Here is a 16865-nt window from a genome sequence, read left to right on the forward strand (position 1 = left end):
GAATTATCACCCAGGGCAATTTATTGGCAATTTATTCCTCTTTCCTTCTATCTTTGTATCATTAAAAAAAAAAAAAAACTATCACAAGGGATCTTCTTACTTAATTATCTTTCTCAATAATATCTCAAATTAAGAATGTATATACTAATCACTTATATGTTTTCCTTGAAATACATGTAAGTGGTAACCATAAAGTAATTTCTTTAAAAACAGCTCATGGTTCATTGATTTCAAAAAATACAGCATTTTACCTTTGAAATTGAATTGACTATTTCAGTTATTTTTGTCCAATTTAAATTTAGGGTCTTGTTCTCTATAATCTTCAGTGTTAAACAACATTATTAATTACAACAGATGATTTTTGGAAACTCTTACAGTCCATTAGATTTTTAATCATCAGCAATTCATTTTAAGGACTGGGCATATTGTTAGAGTAGTGAGAAAAATTCTTATAGGAAAATATATTATATTATTATCATATGATATTAATATACATATTATAGAAAAACTTATAACTCTAGTTCAGGAGTTACAAGTCTTAGATTTCAAGTCTTGGCCTTAACACTCACCAGGCTGAATGTCTGGGCAAGAGACTTTGCTTACGGGGACATGTTTAACTGCCCATAAGAGCTTTTCTGACACTCAAAGTGCATCAAACAGGGCCCTTGGTTTTACACCCTCTGCCATTTAACTTTTACAGAAACAAAACTGTGAAATGATATATTCGAAATAAAAAAAATCATCTTCAATGATACCTTCAATTATATAGGGGACCCAATGAATTCAGCCAGACTGCTTTTTTTTTTTTTAAACATCTAGACTACCTCACAATAAAAGTTGCTAGAAAATCCATGATCAAGTTGTTAGAATCCTCTGAAAATGTCCTCTTTACAGGAATACTAAAATAGACAGAAAGCATAGCTGGGCACCTTGTTAAATATGGTCTATATCAATGTCTACTATACTTCAAATTAATGCCAGGTATAGTTTACACACACACACACACACACACACACACACTCACTACATAACTACATAGAAATAGTATGTCAAGAGAGTCTAACTCAGAAAAGCCCAGGCCACGTTTGGGGCCCGTGGTACGTGACCCCAGCCAGAGCCTGTTCTGCCTGGGGCGTGGTGCACAGTGGGACATGGGACACACACTTGTGATGAGAACAGGTGGTTCCACTGGCCTGGGAGAACCATGAATGCCATCGTTTGGGAAGAGGGCTTTATTTCTATTTTGCACCATGGGGTTCTTGAGCCCAAGATGCCTGGAAGAAAGTAAGACTAAATCAGGAAATGACAGCCAGGTTCTTGCAGCCATCACAGAGGTGGACGGTAACAAAGGCTGGAATGAGAACACCGGCCAAGCAAGAGGGAAGATGAGATGGACGCCAGACCTCCGAAGAAGCTGACTGGCCTGGCCGGACTGGAGTGAGGAGGGGGCTTGTCACAGGAAAGGGCGGAGCTAAGCTGACTCAAGTCTGGATCCTGGGAGCTGGCAACACCATCCAACGAGAGCCAGAACCCAGGAGGAAACGTCCTTTAGAGGAGAACAAGTGAGTTGTCACTGCGGCATCGTGTGGAGAAACTAGGCAGGCAGTAGATTGTGGACTCTGAGTAGGAGACGGGAGCTCAAATGTGGATTTGGGAGTTACAGAAATTCTGGGAAAAGCTGAGGCTGAATTGCTACGAGAGTATCACGATTGGTCTTTCTCCCACTTCCTGCCCATACGAAATGATCCCGTGAGAAAAGTCAAAACAACTTTATTGTCAGCTTCTGCAGCACAGAGGCTGTGGGTTTGCTTCTCTTTTCATGCCTGGAGCAGAGCTTAAGAGCATGAAGGAGGGTTGCTTCCCGGTATGAAAACTCAGAGCGCGAGAGTCCACTCAGACTCAACATCTAATATGGAGAATATGCTAACGTGGGATTTCTATAGGCTTGTCTCTCCTATAAGGATGAATCTTTGTGAGCATTTAAATTCAAGAACTGTGCTGTTCTTTGCGTCTTAATGATAATTAAGCTGATAGAACAATCCCATAGGTTCAAATCCCAAGCTCCCAACAATGTGTAGTAGTGAATTCTTTGCCCTTGAAGTAAGGGCTGTTTTCATCTAAGATGGGAGAATAAATCACAGACTTCTTTTATCTGCCTTTGTCCTGGACCATGAGATGTTAAAAGGTAAATTAATTAGTGACAATTACATTTAGAGCCATCACATATGAACACTTATCAAGTGTTAGACACTGTAGCAAAATCTTTCTTATCGCTCTCATTCAAAGGAGGTACCAGGCATTTACATCTTAAAAGAATGAAGGAACACAAAAGTGAGTACTAATCAGCAATTTCTTCTCCCTTCTTTCTCTTTGCCTCTCATTTCTCATTCTATTCCAGCTGATTGACTGGTAGGTCAGAGGGGGAAAGGTATAGATACACAGAAAGGTATAAAGAAAACAGTGTCAATTATCCAAATTTCTGTTACCCGAAATTGGTTCCTGTCACTAGCCGGCAATTACCCCATCACAAAACCCCTTGCTCCAATGAACCCTCAGTTGTCCAAATGGTCCCATGTTCTTATTAATTTTAGAAACCCAAAGCTATGTTATCCTTAGATGTCACTTTATTACATATATGGAATGCATGGTTACAAAAAGCCAAGGACTCACTACAGCCTTTGATCCCCGACTCTAAGGACAGCCCAGCCTAGAGCCATGCGATGGTGAAGGACAGCCCAGCAATGTTGTGTGAACCACAGTGGATGGTGAGAGTTTGGGAATTTACATTGTATGATGTCATGATTAATGACCAAATGTTATGTTTAAAGAAGCTGACACTGTACTCAGAAAAAAAGGAATAATCACAAAGAAAACATGTGATTTGCTTTAGCTACTATATTTTCTGTGTCAATAGCAGTCATTATCATAGCTATAGGTATTCATCTTCAACTTGGCATTAAATATTTTGGAAGGTAAATTACACAATTAACTACTGGGTTCAGTGTGCTTAGGAATCAGTTGAATAAAGACTCCATTCTAAAAATAACTACTTTTTAAATTCCAAAATAAAATAAAAATAAATCTAGGCAAACTGTAAAATTATCTCAAAAATATTTTCAATATTTCAAACACATCTCTTCATTTCATAATTTTAAAAATATTTTTTCAAGGCAATATCTATCTCTATAGATACACACACAGACATACACACAGGCACACTAATTTACAGGCTACTCATGATTATTCAGATACTTTCCTGAAAGAAATTATAAAAGTCAAATCCCAAAAATTCTTTATAGGATTTAGTAAGAATTGTCAGGTTGTTACAAAAAGTTTAAATCACCACCTTCAAAAGTTTATGCTTAACACATTTTTTTCAATTGTAACTCTCTCATAGAAATACTTTCCCCTTCCTCTATCTTCTGTTAAAGAGAACAAAAAGTTCACGAATGCATTACCTCTTTGTTTCCAACTCTTTGCATGGCATCCCCCAGGTGGAAATAAAATCGCCCATCATCAGTGCCAGGATCCCCAGATTCTATTCCTTCCTGTTGAAAGGACAGTGTCAGTATTTATGAAAGAATTAAATACCAGATTTAATTCATTGATTTACTTAATGTTTTCTAAGAATCAGAAAATCACCTCAATATTAAAGTTTGGCAATTAGGTTACTGGTCAACATTTACAATGCAAAGCCAAAAGGAGGTGATAAATTTCAACTTAACAATATATTCATCATTAATTAACAGTGGAATACCCCACAAAATCAGTATGACACTTTGTGAACTGTGTCCGCAGGAGCAATCGTATTTCAATATCTCAAAGGATTTCTTTGTCCAAGTTTCTATCACACTTATTTTGCTCTCCAAATCTGACCATATGTCATCTAGAGGCTTTTTTATCCCTGAACCAAAATGGTTAGTTGCTCATAGATGTTTGAAATGATAGAGACCCAACTGCAAATAATATTTTTTTTCCACTCAAAACAAATGTGTCCTCACTTTTCAATGAAATCTTTGACAGAACATACAACAGGGTTAAAGCCAGTTGGAATCTTTAATTTTATTAAACACCTCCTATCCTAAAACACTCAGCTGATTTCCATCCCCACTGTCCACAAAAGAACTGAAATTTAAATTTAGAAAAAATCAGAAAGAGAGAAAATGTTAAAGCAAGAGAATGAATTTAGAAAAGTAAAAGAAGGATGAAGATACAACGTATTTAAATGTCTAAAAAACTGCATCTTTGAGGCCTCTTCACAAGGAGCCCGTTATCTTTTACTCAGAAGAAATTTTATTTGCATAATGTTGGAAAATAGCACGGAACAGAAGCATCACTCATGAGAGGAGAGCTGTGATCTCGGCTCCTGACTGACTGACACTCAAATAAACGCCCCTTTGCTCATTAACTAACCAACCCTGCCCTCCACTTCCTCACCTCTGAGCCAGGAGAGTACTGTTAGGTCCTTATTATATGAAAGGAAATCTAAGGGGAACACTTTAAATCAGAAAAACCCACATGCCCACAGGGTCATGGTAGGGAACAGGCAGGTTGCAGAGGCCCAGTGACAGCCAAGACAGACTGAGGGGTGCATGCCCACCCCAAGGGGACACCATTGCTCAGCTCCTGTGCTGAGAGGTGGGCCACATGTGAACTTTCCAGAGACACCAGAAATCTGCATGATTATATAAAATGTTCAGATTTTCAACTAAGGCAAGCAATTAAAATTGTTTTTAAGAGAATTATGCTGGCCAAATAGAACATGCAAGCTACTTGCAATCAGTGGGTCACTATTTGGGATCTCGGATCAAAGTCATGTGAAAGAAAGAGATCACAAAGGTGGATCACAAAAGTACTAATTAAAGTTCACAAGTAGTCAATCAGCTACCTGGCTGATATGGTAGCTAGTAGCTAGTGTTACTATTTAAATTACAATTAAAATTAAAAATTCAGCTCCTCAGTCACACCAGCCACATTTTAGATGCTCAACAGTCACGTGTGGCTAGTGGCTACCATATTAGAGGATACAAATAAAGACCATTTCCTTTGTGGCAGTAAGTTCTGTTGGAGACCCCTGAGCCAGACGAAATGTGATTCTGGTGAACTTCAATTTTTATGTGAGAAAAAAATGATAGCATATTTTAATCTGAGTCTTTAAGGCTATCAGGCTCTTGGGGATTTGACCTATTCAGTCTGCATTTGTTACCTTGCTTTGTAAAGGTTTCCATAAGCCCTGTTCAAAGTCATTTCAATGTATAATTAAACTGTAAAAGTAACAGTTAACACATTGTCCATATTTTAAAATATTTTACCAACTAATAACAACTGCAGTTTTAGGAATTTCTTCATAAAAGTTTTTCCAAATAGTCTCTGCTCACATGGTTGGTACTTCTACCTCTGATACTCTTGACTATGCTGAAGGTCCACACTGTCTGTGAATGTCATGGTCCAAGGGTGTACATTTCAGCATTGATAAGAGTCAGCAGTGCATGTCAATCAATCTACAATACACAATCAAGGGTGTCCAATTGACTCAGAGGGATCAGAAGAGGAAAATGGAGGGAGTTACCTTTAGATAGGGGATGCTCTCAGCGATCTTGTTCTGTGCCTTCAGAATAAAGCCATAATGCACTTTAGCAAAACCGTCATCAGGCGTCACATTCAGAACCTAAACTCAAAGAAAACAAAAAGCTACTGTGATGGACTATGAATTCTACAAATGACCATCAAAACAAATTTTAATTAGCTTTGCTGTACAGTACTTGGACTGGATTATGACGTTATAGCTTAAAATGCTATAGTGTTTTGTCTCATTGCAATACCTTAGGCTTAACTGGCCCCAATTCCCCTCAACTCAAAATGTTCTCCAAGAATGAAGAAATGAATGAAAAGGCAATGACCATTAAAGCATCGCTTTAACAATGCAAATCAGCAAAACCTCTGTCAATTTCATGACGTCAGTATTTTTGTAGTGATCAGGAAAAACTGCTTTAGGGGGCTTCCCTGGTGGCGCAGTGGTTGGGAGTCTGCCTGCCGATGCAGGGGACACGGGTTCATGCCCCGGTCCGGGAAGATCCCACATGCCGCGGAGCGGCTGGGCCCGTGAGCCATGGCCGCTGAGCCTGCGCGTCCGGAGCCTGTGCTCCACAACGGGAGAGGCCTCAACAATGAGAGGCCCACGTACCACCAAAAAAAAAAACAAAAACAAAAAACTGCTTTAAATTAGCTTTACTTGAAGTCAACTCCAAATGGTTATTATACATTTCTTTATGTACATGCTTTATACATTGCCTTAATTACGAGAAAATTTAGATTTGCATTGAAAATATATCACGATCCATCATAAATTTCTTGAACACCCAGACTATTTTAAGGACTGAGGATAAAGTGGTGACCAAATCCAATATTCTGTGATAAAAGCCAGGTAAATATTTAATATCAATCAGATCATGCTTTATTACCGTATGCATTTACTATGATTAAAGATAAATTATGCAAAATGCCTCTAAAGTAAATATGAGCAGTGAGAAACCAAAACAACATTCAACTTGGGAAGCTGCTTTAGACCAAGAGTGAAGGGTGAAGAAGGTTTGAGCTGAACGCATGTAGAGAAAAGATGACCATCCTACAGCTTCTCTTCATCCTTGAGCCTGAGCAGGAAAAGGGAGTCATGGGATCTTTTACACAGAAGGAGTAAGTGTGCTGGGCAGGGACCCCATACTCTCGGTGAGTCCACAGTGCACCCTGCCGATATTTTAGTGTTTTCCAGCTTGCATCTGCGCCTGTACCTCATCTACTAGCAAATCCAGCCAATGACACCATCACAATATATTCAGAGTCAAACTCCTTGTCACCTCCTCCACCGCTGCCATCCTGGTCCAAGTCTATCCTCTCTCTGCTACCTTCTTACAGGAGCCTCCTAACTGCCGATCCTCTGAACCCCAGCCCCACTCTCCTGTAACCCATTCTCCACGTGGGTCCTGAAAGGACACACTAAATCCTAAGTCAGATTTTATCCCTCCTCTATGCAAAACCCAAAGGGGTTCGATTTCACTCAGATTTCACTCAAATCCAGTGATTCCCAATTATGGGACCAACGGCAATAAAAGGAGGAAAGCACCACTTTGTGGGTGGACCCAGTCTCGAGACTGAGTAGGAAATCACTACACCTGACAGCATTTTAAAAACAGAAGGACTCATATCGTCTCTACTGAGTAGGGACATCTGCATGTTGATGCAAAGTGCACCAGCCTGAAAACCACTGATCCCGAGGCCTAAAGTAAAGAATAACGAGTAAACGTGTTCATCTTCCTTTTACAGAGGCATTAACTTGGTCCAGCTTCAAAGTTCATTTGGTATCCTGTTTAACTCGTACCAAACGACGCCCCTCATTGCTTGAAGGAGTCATAGTTCTCTAGATTACATAGTTACTTGCGACTTAGCAGTTATTCATTAGAGCATCCATTATAAGGCAGACACCCTTTTAAAGGTATCCTTGCTAGAAGATCAGGCAGTCAGTGCCCTCTGAAAGGTGAGTCATTTATTCCATGTGCTCAAAAGGCTTGCGTTCTGTAGTCTCTCTCTAGTTTGGTCTTTTAGTAAAAAACGTATAAGATTATGTGTTTTTAAGTTCATGAGTTTAAGCTCGTAAGTTTTTCAGTTCCTTTTCCTATCATAAAGAACACTTTTAGAAAGGCTGCTTGTGGACTGATAAATATCAATATATAAATTTTAAAAAGATCACAAGTGGGCTTCCCTGGTGGCGCAGTGGTTGAGAGTCCGCCTGCCGATACAGGGGACGCGGGTTCGTGCCCTGGTCTGGGAAGATCCTACATGTCGCGGAGCGGCTGGGCCCGTGAGCCGTGGCCGCTGGGCCTGCGCGTCCGGAGCCTCTACTCCGCAACGGGAGAGGCCACAACAGTGAGAGGCCCGTGTACCGCAAAAAAAAAAAAAAAAAAAAAAAAAATCACAATTATAGGTTGAAGGTTTTGATGTACCAAGTGTTAACTAAAATTTAAAATCTTCTGATGAGTGGAAAAAAAAGGAGATAAAAAAATTTAGGATATGTCAACTATAATGAGACAAATTTGATTTAACTTAAAGAGATTGAGTGATTAGGTGTATTAAATGCAATTTACAAATAACATAAGAACTTCATGTTCAAAATAATTTGATTAATTGTTAGTAGCAAATTGCTGCTTGCTTACCTCTTCATAAACCTTCTTGGCACTATCATTATCTCCTATCAAGAGGTACCCCACTCCAAGGTCATTCTTTAAGGAAGTATCATCAGGAAATAGTTGAACTAATTTCTGCAGAGTGAGCAGGGAACCCCTCATGTGACCTGATTGGTGGAAAGAAAAAAAAATAGAAATAAAAGCAGATTCTGTACACCTCTGTATTGAGACTACAAATCATAAGAGACTACTCAACAGAGCCTGAGGACCAGCTTAAATCTGATTCTATATACTGATGGCTAAGTACCTATTAGAATTTCATCCTGCAGCTGCAGAGGCATCAGTCACTCCCATAAATAGATACTGAATATAATGCTGATTATAAATCCTTTAAAGACACTCCTATTTTCTAAATTTGTCAACATTTCCCCTTTTATGTCAAATTCCCTCTTAAGAAAGTTTTAGTTACCAGTTCCTTATTGAAAAATGTTTACTGGGGTATTTTTGATTTATTATAATTAAAATTAGGACTACAGGACAGGCAAATAAGAGTACTATGCTGTCCTCTTCTCTCAGCAATGACCTAGTCCTGGAGCAAAGGAGACATCATCCAGTATTAGGGGACCCTCTGGTGGACGACAGGGGCCTATGCACACACGAGTCATGAAAACCCAGCTTCAAGTTGTTTTTAAGGCTGTTGGATGCACGTTGAAGATTTCAGGAGCCAACTGTCATCACTCCTCACCACAGTTGGAAAGACAAATTGTATAAGGGAGAATGTGCAAAATGAGAGTCCACGTGACAAAATTAATTACCTAAAGGGCTTTGTTGACCACAAACTGAAAAGCAGACAAGACATGGTAGGACCATCGATAAGCGAATGCATTTGGACGCTCCAGTAATAGAAAAACTGTTCGGCATGAAACACCACCAACTCACCCCATGGGCCGCTCCCCGTTCCTCACCAGTCTGGGATGGTGTACCCCTCCTCCCCCTCCTGCCCCACTTGGGCTCACTTTTCTGATGTTTTTAAACTTCCCCTGTTGAACCACAAATTTATGGTTACCAAAGGGGAAGGGGCAGGAGATAAACTAGGAGTTTGGGGTTAACATATACACACCACTCTATATAAAATAGATAAACAACAAAGGACAAAGGCCCAGGTGAGAGTCCGTCCTGCTGCCATGTCCTCCCCGCCCCTTCCACTTTTTTTTTTTTAATATTCTTTCCATTATGGTTTATCACAGGATACTGAATACAGCTCCCTGCGCTATACAGTAGGACATTGTTGTTTATCCATCCTATATGTAATAGCTTGCATCTGCTTCCATGACTTTGTTTTGAAAGTTCTCCTCTCCTGAGAAGACTGCCCTCTCAAATGGTAGCCCAACTTCAAAGGTCAGCTAAATGCCACCTCCTCCAGGAAGCCTCCCTGCACCACTGCAATGAATACTGACTTTGCCAACCAGGAAGAGGGGAGTGTGGGGACTGGCGTCCAATCTCCAAATCTTCTCCCACTTTGAATCGCAAGGGACTTCACCACCTAGTCTGCACACGAGTCCCTCCTCTAGTGAACTTGCCTCATTCTCATTCGGAGGAAAGACTATATTCAAATACCGAAGGACTGTTTCCAAAGAAGGTTAAATCTACTGGTGGGCTGTCTTTCCTCTGGGCCAGGAATAGGGTGAGGCAAGAGAGGCAAAGTTGAAGAGGGCACCAAAAATTCAGTCATCAAGATGCATATTTTATACATTTAAAAAAAAATTAAAATTACTGTAAAAAATCCGCAGCGCTAAGCAAGCCACGTCAGAGCCCTAGGAGAGACGACAACTCAGTGACACTGATTCTGCGCCCACGGCGAGCGCCTCCATGCAGCCCCAGCCTTGCCTTTTCCATCCTGTATGTGTGCTGTATGTTTTCCTTCCCCAGGACTGGCCCTTATGAATATAAGTCCATTCTTCTAGAATAAGACCATTCCTTCTAGTTTCCAATCATCGCTTAGGTTCTACTCCTGTCACAGATTTTACTTATCTACCAAAGCAACACAACTACCTTTAATTCTTATCCTTGATATAAAGTTCAGTTGACTTTGGATATTACTTTTATGAGCACTTCCTAGTGTAATCGAGATAATTTGTCTACATAACTTATCCAGCCAGCAGAGAACCCACCTTAGGGGTTACACATGGCTTAGATTCTTCCCTCCTGGCTTACCGATGGCGTTTTAGGTGAGAGAGAACCAATCACTGGCCTGGTTATAATGAAGTTAGGGTACAGGGAGTCTCCCTTGCCTTTGGCACTGGGATCCTGGGTCAGTTAGAAAGGATGCTTTATGCTGCTCTTTTCAAAGCATTTGCAAATTTACTTAGTGATTAAAAAAATTTTTTTCTATCATTTTCTTTAGTATAGAGTCAAAACTTACAGGTAAAATTTTTAGAGTGCTTAGAACTCCTAACATTCCTCCATAAAAACTGTTGCACCGATGATTTCAGCCACCATGAATCAGTCGGTTATCGTTAAGAGAGAAAAGAAGAATTTGGCATGATAGGAAGTTTTTGACTGCAGACCTTTTAATTTATTAGCTACGATCCCTCAGGCAACGTATCCAACCTCTCAGAATTCCATTTGCCTCCTCCTTAAAGTGTGTGTGGGGGGGATGGGTAAGCGGCAAAGTACCATGTGCATCTTTGTAATTAAGAAGGATTACTCTTTCAGTCTGACACAATCAGAGAAGTTGCCTGAAATTAGTTATAAAACTCAGGTTTCCTTCCATGTAACTAAACTCTTCCAGAAGTATACACAGCCTGCAGGTCTTTCCAGATAAAAGCACGCCATTGATTGCCACTGAACTGATTCTTACTCCATTTCACCTAGAAATTGCTGTCTGTCTGACCGCCGCCTCAAGCTCAGCTTCACCAGGTCTGCGGGGACGTCAGGCAGGCTGGCCACCTCTTGGTAGGTTTGGATGGCCCTGCGCAGAACCTCATTGCTCCTCCTTTTCTCAGCCAAATCATCTTCACACTAGAGGGAGGGAGAAATGTCCCAGGACAAGCTATATTTGCAGTTGCTCAAAATAGTTATGAAAAGTCGACTTTGGGACATGCTTTAAAAGTAATTCAAGACAAATTCAAATTTTCTTTTTGTCAAGGATTAAAAAAATAAAGGAAAGCAACATAGCATGTTATTTGAATAATATGAAGAAAAATTAGCTACTAAGCTACAGATGAGAAAGGCTATCATAAAAGCAAGACTAATATATGTGAGGGCTGATGGAATTTATATCCTGTTATACATCTTTAATAGACAGAACTCCAGTCCACAGTTCCTGTTCTTTCACTAGGTTATTCCTGTGTTCATTCATTCCTTCAACAACTATATTCTGTTCTAGACAGGTGGCAGACAAATTGAACAAAACAGACAAAGCCCTTTTCTCATTTTGCTTCGTTCTAGAAGGGAAAGTCAAGATACAAATAAAAGTATCATGTGTCTTGTGGCCGTAAGTGCTGTGGATAAAAATAATGTAGGCTTCTGTGTACTGAGAGTGGGGTGGCAGGAAGGATGCTAGTTTAATCGGGATGATCAGAGATGACATGAAAGTAGTGAGGCACGAAAATACCTGGGAGAAGAACATTCCAGGCAGAGAGGACAGCAAGAGCAAGGGCCCTGAGGCAGAAGTGAGGAATAGAGGAAAGGCTGGTACGTTGAAGGGGAGCTAGGAGGAGACTGATGGGGGGTGGGGCATCGGGTAATGAGGAGCCTAGTAAGCCACTGCCAATCCCACTACACTAACTCTACACGAGAAGGGAAGACACTGACGGTTTTTGACGTGATCTCCTGTATGAGTCGAAAGGACACTGGCAGTGATGTGAAGAATAGACAGAGGTGGGTAAAGGGAAGAGTGGAGATCCCAGTTAGGACATTCTGGCAGGAATCAAGACAAGGGGTGATGGCAACTTGGACTAGGGTAGCAGTAATGAGGTGGTAAGAGGTGGTCGGATTACAGGTACATTTTGAAAGTCAAAGCCAACAGACTTGCAGATGGTCTGAATGTAGAGTATAAGAGAAAGGGAGAGAGAAGTCAAGGATGAATTCAACACTTTTGGCTCGAGCAGTGACCAGTTGGAACTGTCATTCCTGAGAATGGGAAGCTAGAGCAGAAAGAAGCAGGTTTGTAGGAATATGGGATCAGGAGTTCAGTTTGGGACAAATTTAAGCTTCAATGTCTATTAGGTACCCAAGTGGAGATATGGATAGAAAGGTGCCTACATGTGTCTGGGGTTCAGGAGAGAGGTCAGAGCGAGAGAAACGCTGGGGGATCATCGAGGATAGAGAGGGTACTTAGAGCTAAGAAGCTAGATGCAGCTGTGAGTGTAGACAGAGCAAAGAAGAGGTCCAAGAACAGAACTCTAAAGAGCTGCAAGATTTCAAGGTCATCAGAGGTCAGAAAGGACCAGGATAGGACCAGCAAAAAGGACGGAAGCAAGAGAGAAGAAAATAACAATTTAAAAAGTGGTATTCTGGAGGCCAAGTGACAAAAGGTATCGAGAGGGAGTGATCAATTGTATCAGAAGTGTCTGTCAGGTTGAATAAGATGAGAACTGAAACTAGATCACTCTGGATTGGGGACAATGTGATGCCTCTGAGGGTCCCAGCAAGAGCATTTCCATGGGGCTGCTGGGGACCCACAGCTGAGAGGCTCAAGAGAAAACAGGAGGGAAGGAGGTGAACACACCTCTTTCAAGGAGTTTCGGCGTAAAGGGGAGCAGAAAAATGGGCCAGTAATTGGAGGGTAATGTGGAGACAAGGGAGTGTTTTTTAACAATGGGAAATATTACACCATGTTTCTAAGCTGATGCAAAAGACCCAGTAGAGGGCGGAAATCTGATGATGCACGGGACACAAAAATTAGAATGATGTCCTTCAGCAGATGAGAGGGGATGGGAAAGGGACCAGAGCAGTTCATCCATGCTAACATCCACGAGAACAGGGACTGAAACATTAGAGGTAGGAAGAGAGGGGCGGACTGTAAAACGGTCATCAAAATCTCATCAGAGGGGGCTTCCCTGGTGGCGCGGTGGTTGAGAGTCCGCCGCCGATGCAGGGGACACGGGTTCATGCCCCGGTCCGGGAGGATCCCACATGCCGCGGAACGGCTGGGCCCGTGAGCCATGGCCACTGAGCCTGCGCATCCAGAGCCTGTGCTCCACAACGGGAGAGGCCACAACAGTGAGAGGCCCGCGTACAGCAGAAAAAAAAAAGAACCTTACAAAAAAAAAAAATCTCATCAGATTTAGTAGACTACAATTTGAAGCATACCATTTGAGAAAAAAACGATATAGATGCTAAAAGTAGCATGTGTAATTTTTTCTCAGAATATCCTATTTAACATGTTTACCTGTTAAAACAAAGTGTGTGCTGTAGGCAGTATGTAGCTGCCTGCAGAAATCAAACAAAGTCTAACTCCACAGCTTGAGGACACAGTAAGGAAATGATACATCTCTCCTCCACCCCAAAATGAAAAACCAGCAAGAATCAGCACAAATTGATAAAGTAAGATACCTGTGGGAAGCTTTTCATAAAATACCACATCAAAGAAAGAACCTGTTAATATGTACTGATAAGGGTAAGTTTCCCAAGATGATAAGGGCTGGAATTGAATCAGTGGTGACGGACAGTGGACAGTTTTATGATAAAAGAAAATTGACAGGATGAAAATCTCTAGATTAGAAGAGGGCAATTCACCTGTGCTTGAAGGGGGGGAAAAAAAAAAGCTTCAGAATATACAACAATCTGTTCATATCTGCAAATGGTCTCCAGAGTAGACTTATCTACCAGGAGAGAAAGTCCAATGTCAATATCCTGTATTGGTCATCCTGACTGCATGGCCTTCTATACATTCATACGCTGGCTTTTCTGTTTAAGCATCAGTTTCTTGTGAGTTTGGCTATGGTGAGTTAACTCCCCCAAACATGGTCGTTCATAGATGACGTCACAGAATGCCAGAGTCCTAGAGCTGAGAGAGCCCTTCTGAGACCACCTTGTTCACCTTCTTCATTTGGTAGCCTCTTCACGCTACCAAACAGATCCTGGAACTGGAGGGTCTCTTCAAGGTTAGTTCAAGGGCAAATGTCAACCAAGACATCATTCTCTATATAGAGGGGAATAAATATCTTAACTAAACTCAATCTGAAATGAGAGACAGATGATACAACTACATGCCTTGTTCCTTTCCCTCCTCCATCCTCAAGGTTCTTCATTTTAATGAAGTATAAACATTTTAGAACTTCCGGAAATGGAATTTTAACATGAGTGTTAAAATAGTACATTTCTTCAAAGTCTCTTAAACAAAACTGATAGGCTTTGCTTTGAATATCAAAATTGATTGATATTGATTAGTTTAGCATCTGTAGATAAAGGATTTGCCCTGAGAGGGCAAATGTCCTTACAGGACATTAACATCAGAAAGACGTTTGTTGGTTCAAATGAATTCCCCATCCAACCTTCCTATTTGTGGCAGGAAGATGCCTGGAGATGCCTGAGATGTGGCATTTTCTGCCTGAGAGGCACTAATGGTTTGTGTAAGATAATAAAGTGAATTGAGCTCATAATTTTGCGTCTGATGTTCAAGGAACTTGGTCAAAATTGGTTTTCACAGTAATCCAAAGAATAAGACACTATCAGTGCTACTTTTTTTTTCATGTATTTTATTATTTATTTATTTATTGGCTGCGTTGGGTCTTTGTTGCTGCGCGCGGGCTTTCTCTACTTGCTGCGAGCGGGGGCTACTCTTCGTTGCGGTGCGCGGGCTTCTCATTGCAGTGGCTTCTCTTGTTGCGGAGCACGGGCTCTAGGGCATGCGGGCTTCAGTAGTTGTGGCTCACGGGCTCTAGAGTGCAGGCTCAGTAGTTGTTGCACACAGACCTAGCTGCTCCACGGCTTGTGGGATCTTCCCGGACCAGGGCTCCGACCCGTGTGCCCTGCACTGGCAGACGGATTCTTAACCACTGCGCCACCAGGGAAGCCCCAGTGCTACTTTAGAAATGACAGATACTGTAGTTTCTATTTAACTTAATGTTGCTGAATTTGAAAAATTTGTTGGGATGTTCCAAAGTAATTGTTTAATCTGCTAACAAAGAACGAAAAAGTCATCACGTACTCCTCCTTACAAAATCCGTCTTCTGTTGAACTTTTATTTTTAAAACTCCTACAAATTTAAGCTTTCTTTTAAATTATTCTATTAGAATTTAATTTACCATGCTTAAATTTTGCATTAATATTGATAACACCTTGTAGCATAATAGTTTAGAGATAAAAAATATTGCTGAGGCATAAATCTCAAATTCTGACCGTAAATAAGGGTATAAATATAGCAAGTGCCGCGTGTAAAAAGTAATGCATTTATTTAGACCTTGGTACCTGCAATTAACATCACATACAAAGAAAAATTCTAAAGCATGAACCATTTTTGCCATGATGAGCATTTGGCCCAATCATTATTCTTTCGAGTTAATATGCTTTTCCATAATCAAATGACTGCCGGGACTAGTGGCAAAGCACATCACTTATTTGAATAGGCACCATCTTTTGGTAATAAATATATTCTCTCTTGCTTAATAGCAATACAATTTAGCAATTTTGGAGGATTACTGACCAAATTAATTTATAGAAATGATACAGTTGCTGTCTGCTAAACCTAGTCTGTATTGCACCATGGATAAAAGGAACTTCTTTGCATTAAATTTTCACAAATTTATTAAAACTGAATTAATACAAATTTAATTAATAAGTTTTTAAGGGGGAGATAGGAAGAATTTGAGCATCTGGATTTCGAGTGGTTGCCACCTTTAGTTCAGAGCAAAGCACACTCGTTTTATCTCCAGATGCGTTAGTTTCCGTGTGAGTGTCACCCACAAGTGACGGCATTGCCCCCTCCAAAGGGGTGTTGTCAGCTTCTCCTGGGTCTGGAAAATTTCTGCAGCTCTGCATCTGCCATTTCCCAGCAGGGCTGACAGTCTCATCCCCCCAGGCAGGGCTGGAGGAGCTTTACTGCCTGACATTTGTACATCAGCCCTGGCTTTTACCCAGAGTTCCAGACTACATATCTCCGACCGTCTATTTGACACGTGCACTTGCGTCTCTAATAGGCATCACAAACTTCACAGGACCAAATGCGAATGCTTGATTCTGTACCGCCCCAAACCTGTTCCTCCACCTGGCACTATCCTTTCCTTAGATGGCTTAACCAAAAACCCTGAAGTTGGGAATTCCCCGGCAGTCCAGTGGTTAGGACTCCGCACTTCCACTGCAGGGGGCCTGGTTTCCATCCTTGGTCTGGAACCCAGCAAAAATCCCAGCGGAAAATCTGAAGTCACCCTCCAGTCTTCTCTCTGACCCTTACATCTAATCCATCATCAAGACCTCTCAGCTCTGCCCTTGTCCACTGCTCCGTCTCCATGGGCACGACCACCGTCTGAGCCAGCGCTTCTCGAGGGCACCTGCAATGGTCTCCTATTCTTCTGGCTTCTACTTGTGCCACCAGAATCCATTCTCCACCAAGCAACCAAAGTGATCGTTATTTAAAAAAACAACCAGGGCTCCCCTGGTGGCGCAGGGGTTGAAAGTCCGCCTGCCGATGCAGGGGACACGGGTTCGTGCCCCGGTCCGGGAAGATCCCACATGCCGCGGAGC

At 41.4% G+C, this 16865-nt stretch overlaps 1 protein-coding gene across 3 annotated transcripts in view; it reads right to left on the bottom strand.

The window, feature by feature from the left end:
• ASPH (aspartate beta-hydroxylase) overlaps positions 1-16865 on the bottom strand; it is a 205764-nt gene that overhangs the window by 39889 nt on the left and 149010 nt on the right. For all 3 annotated transcript variants that reach the window (XM_059994695.1, XM_059994693.1, XM_059994694.1), the window contains 4 exons: positions 11048-11198; positions 8208-8344; positions 5570-5668; positions 3459-3548 (listed from right to left, as the gene is read on the bottom strand). In XM_059994695.1, the coding sequence (XP_059850678.1) occupies positions 3459-3548; positions 5570-5668; positions 8208-8344; positions 11048-11198 (477 nt within the window). The remainder of the gene's footprint in view (positions 1-3458; positions 3549-5569; positions 5669-8207; positions 8345-11047; positions 11199-16865) is intronic.

The sequence above is a fragment of the Delphinus delphis genome, chromosome 17 (genome assembly GCF_949987515.2).
Source record: "Delphinus delphis chromosome 17, mDelDel1.2, whole genome shotgun sequence".
In the NCBI taxonomy this organism is placed as follows: domain Eukaryota; kingdom Metazoa; phylum Chordata; class Mammalia; order Artiodactyla; family Delphinidae; genus Delphinus; species Delphinus delphis.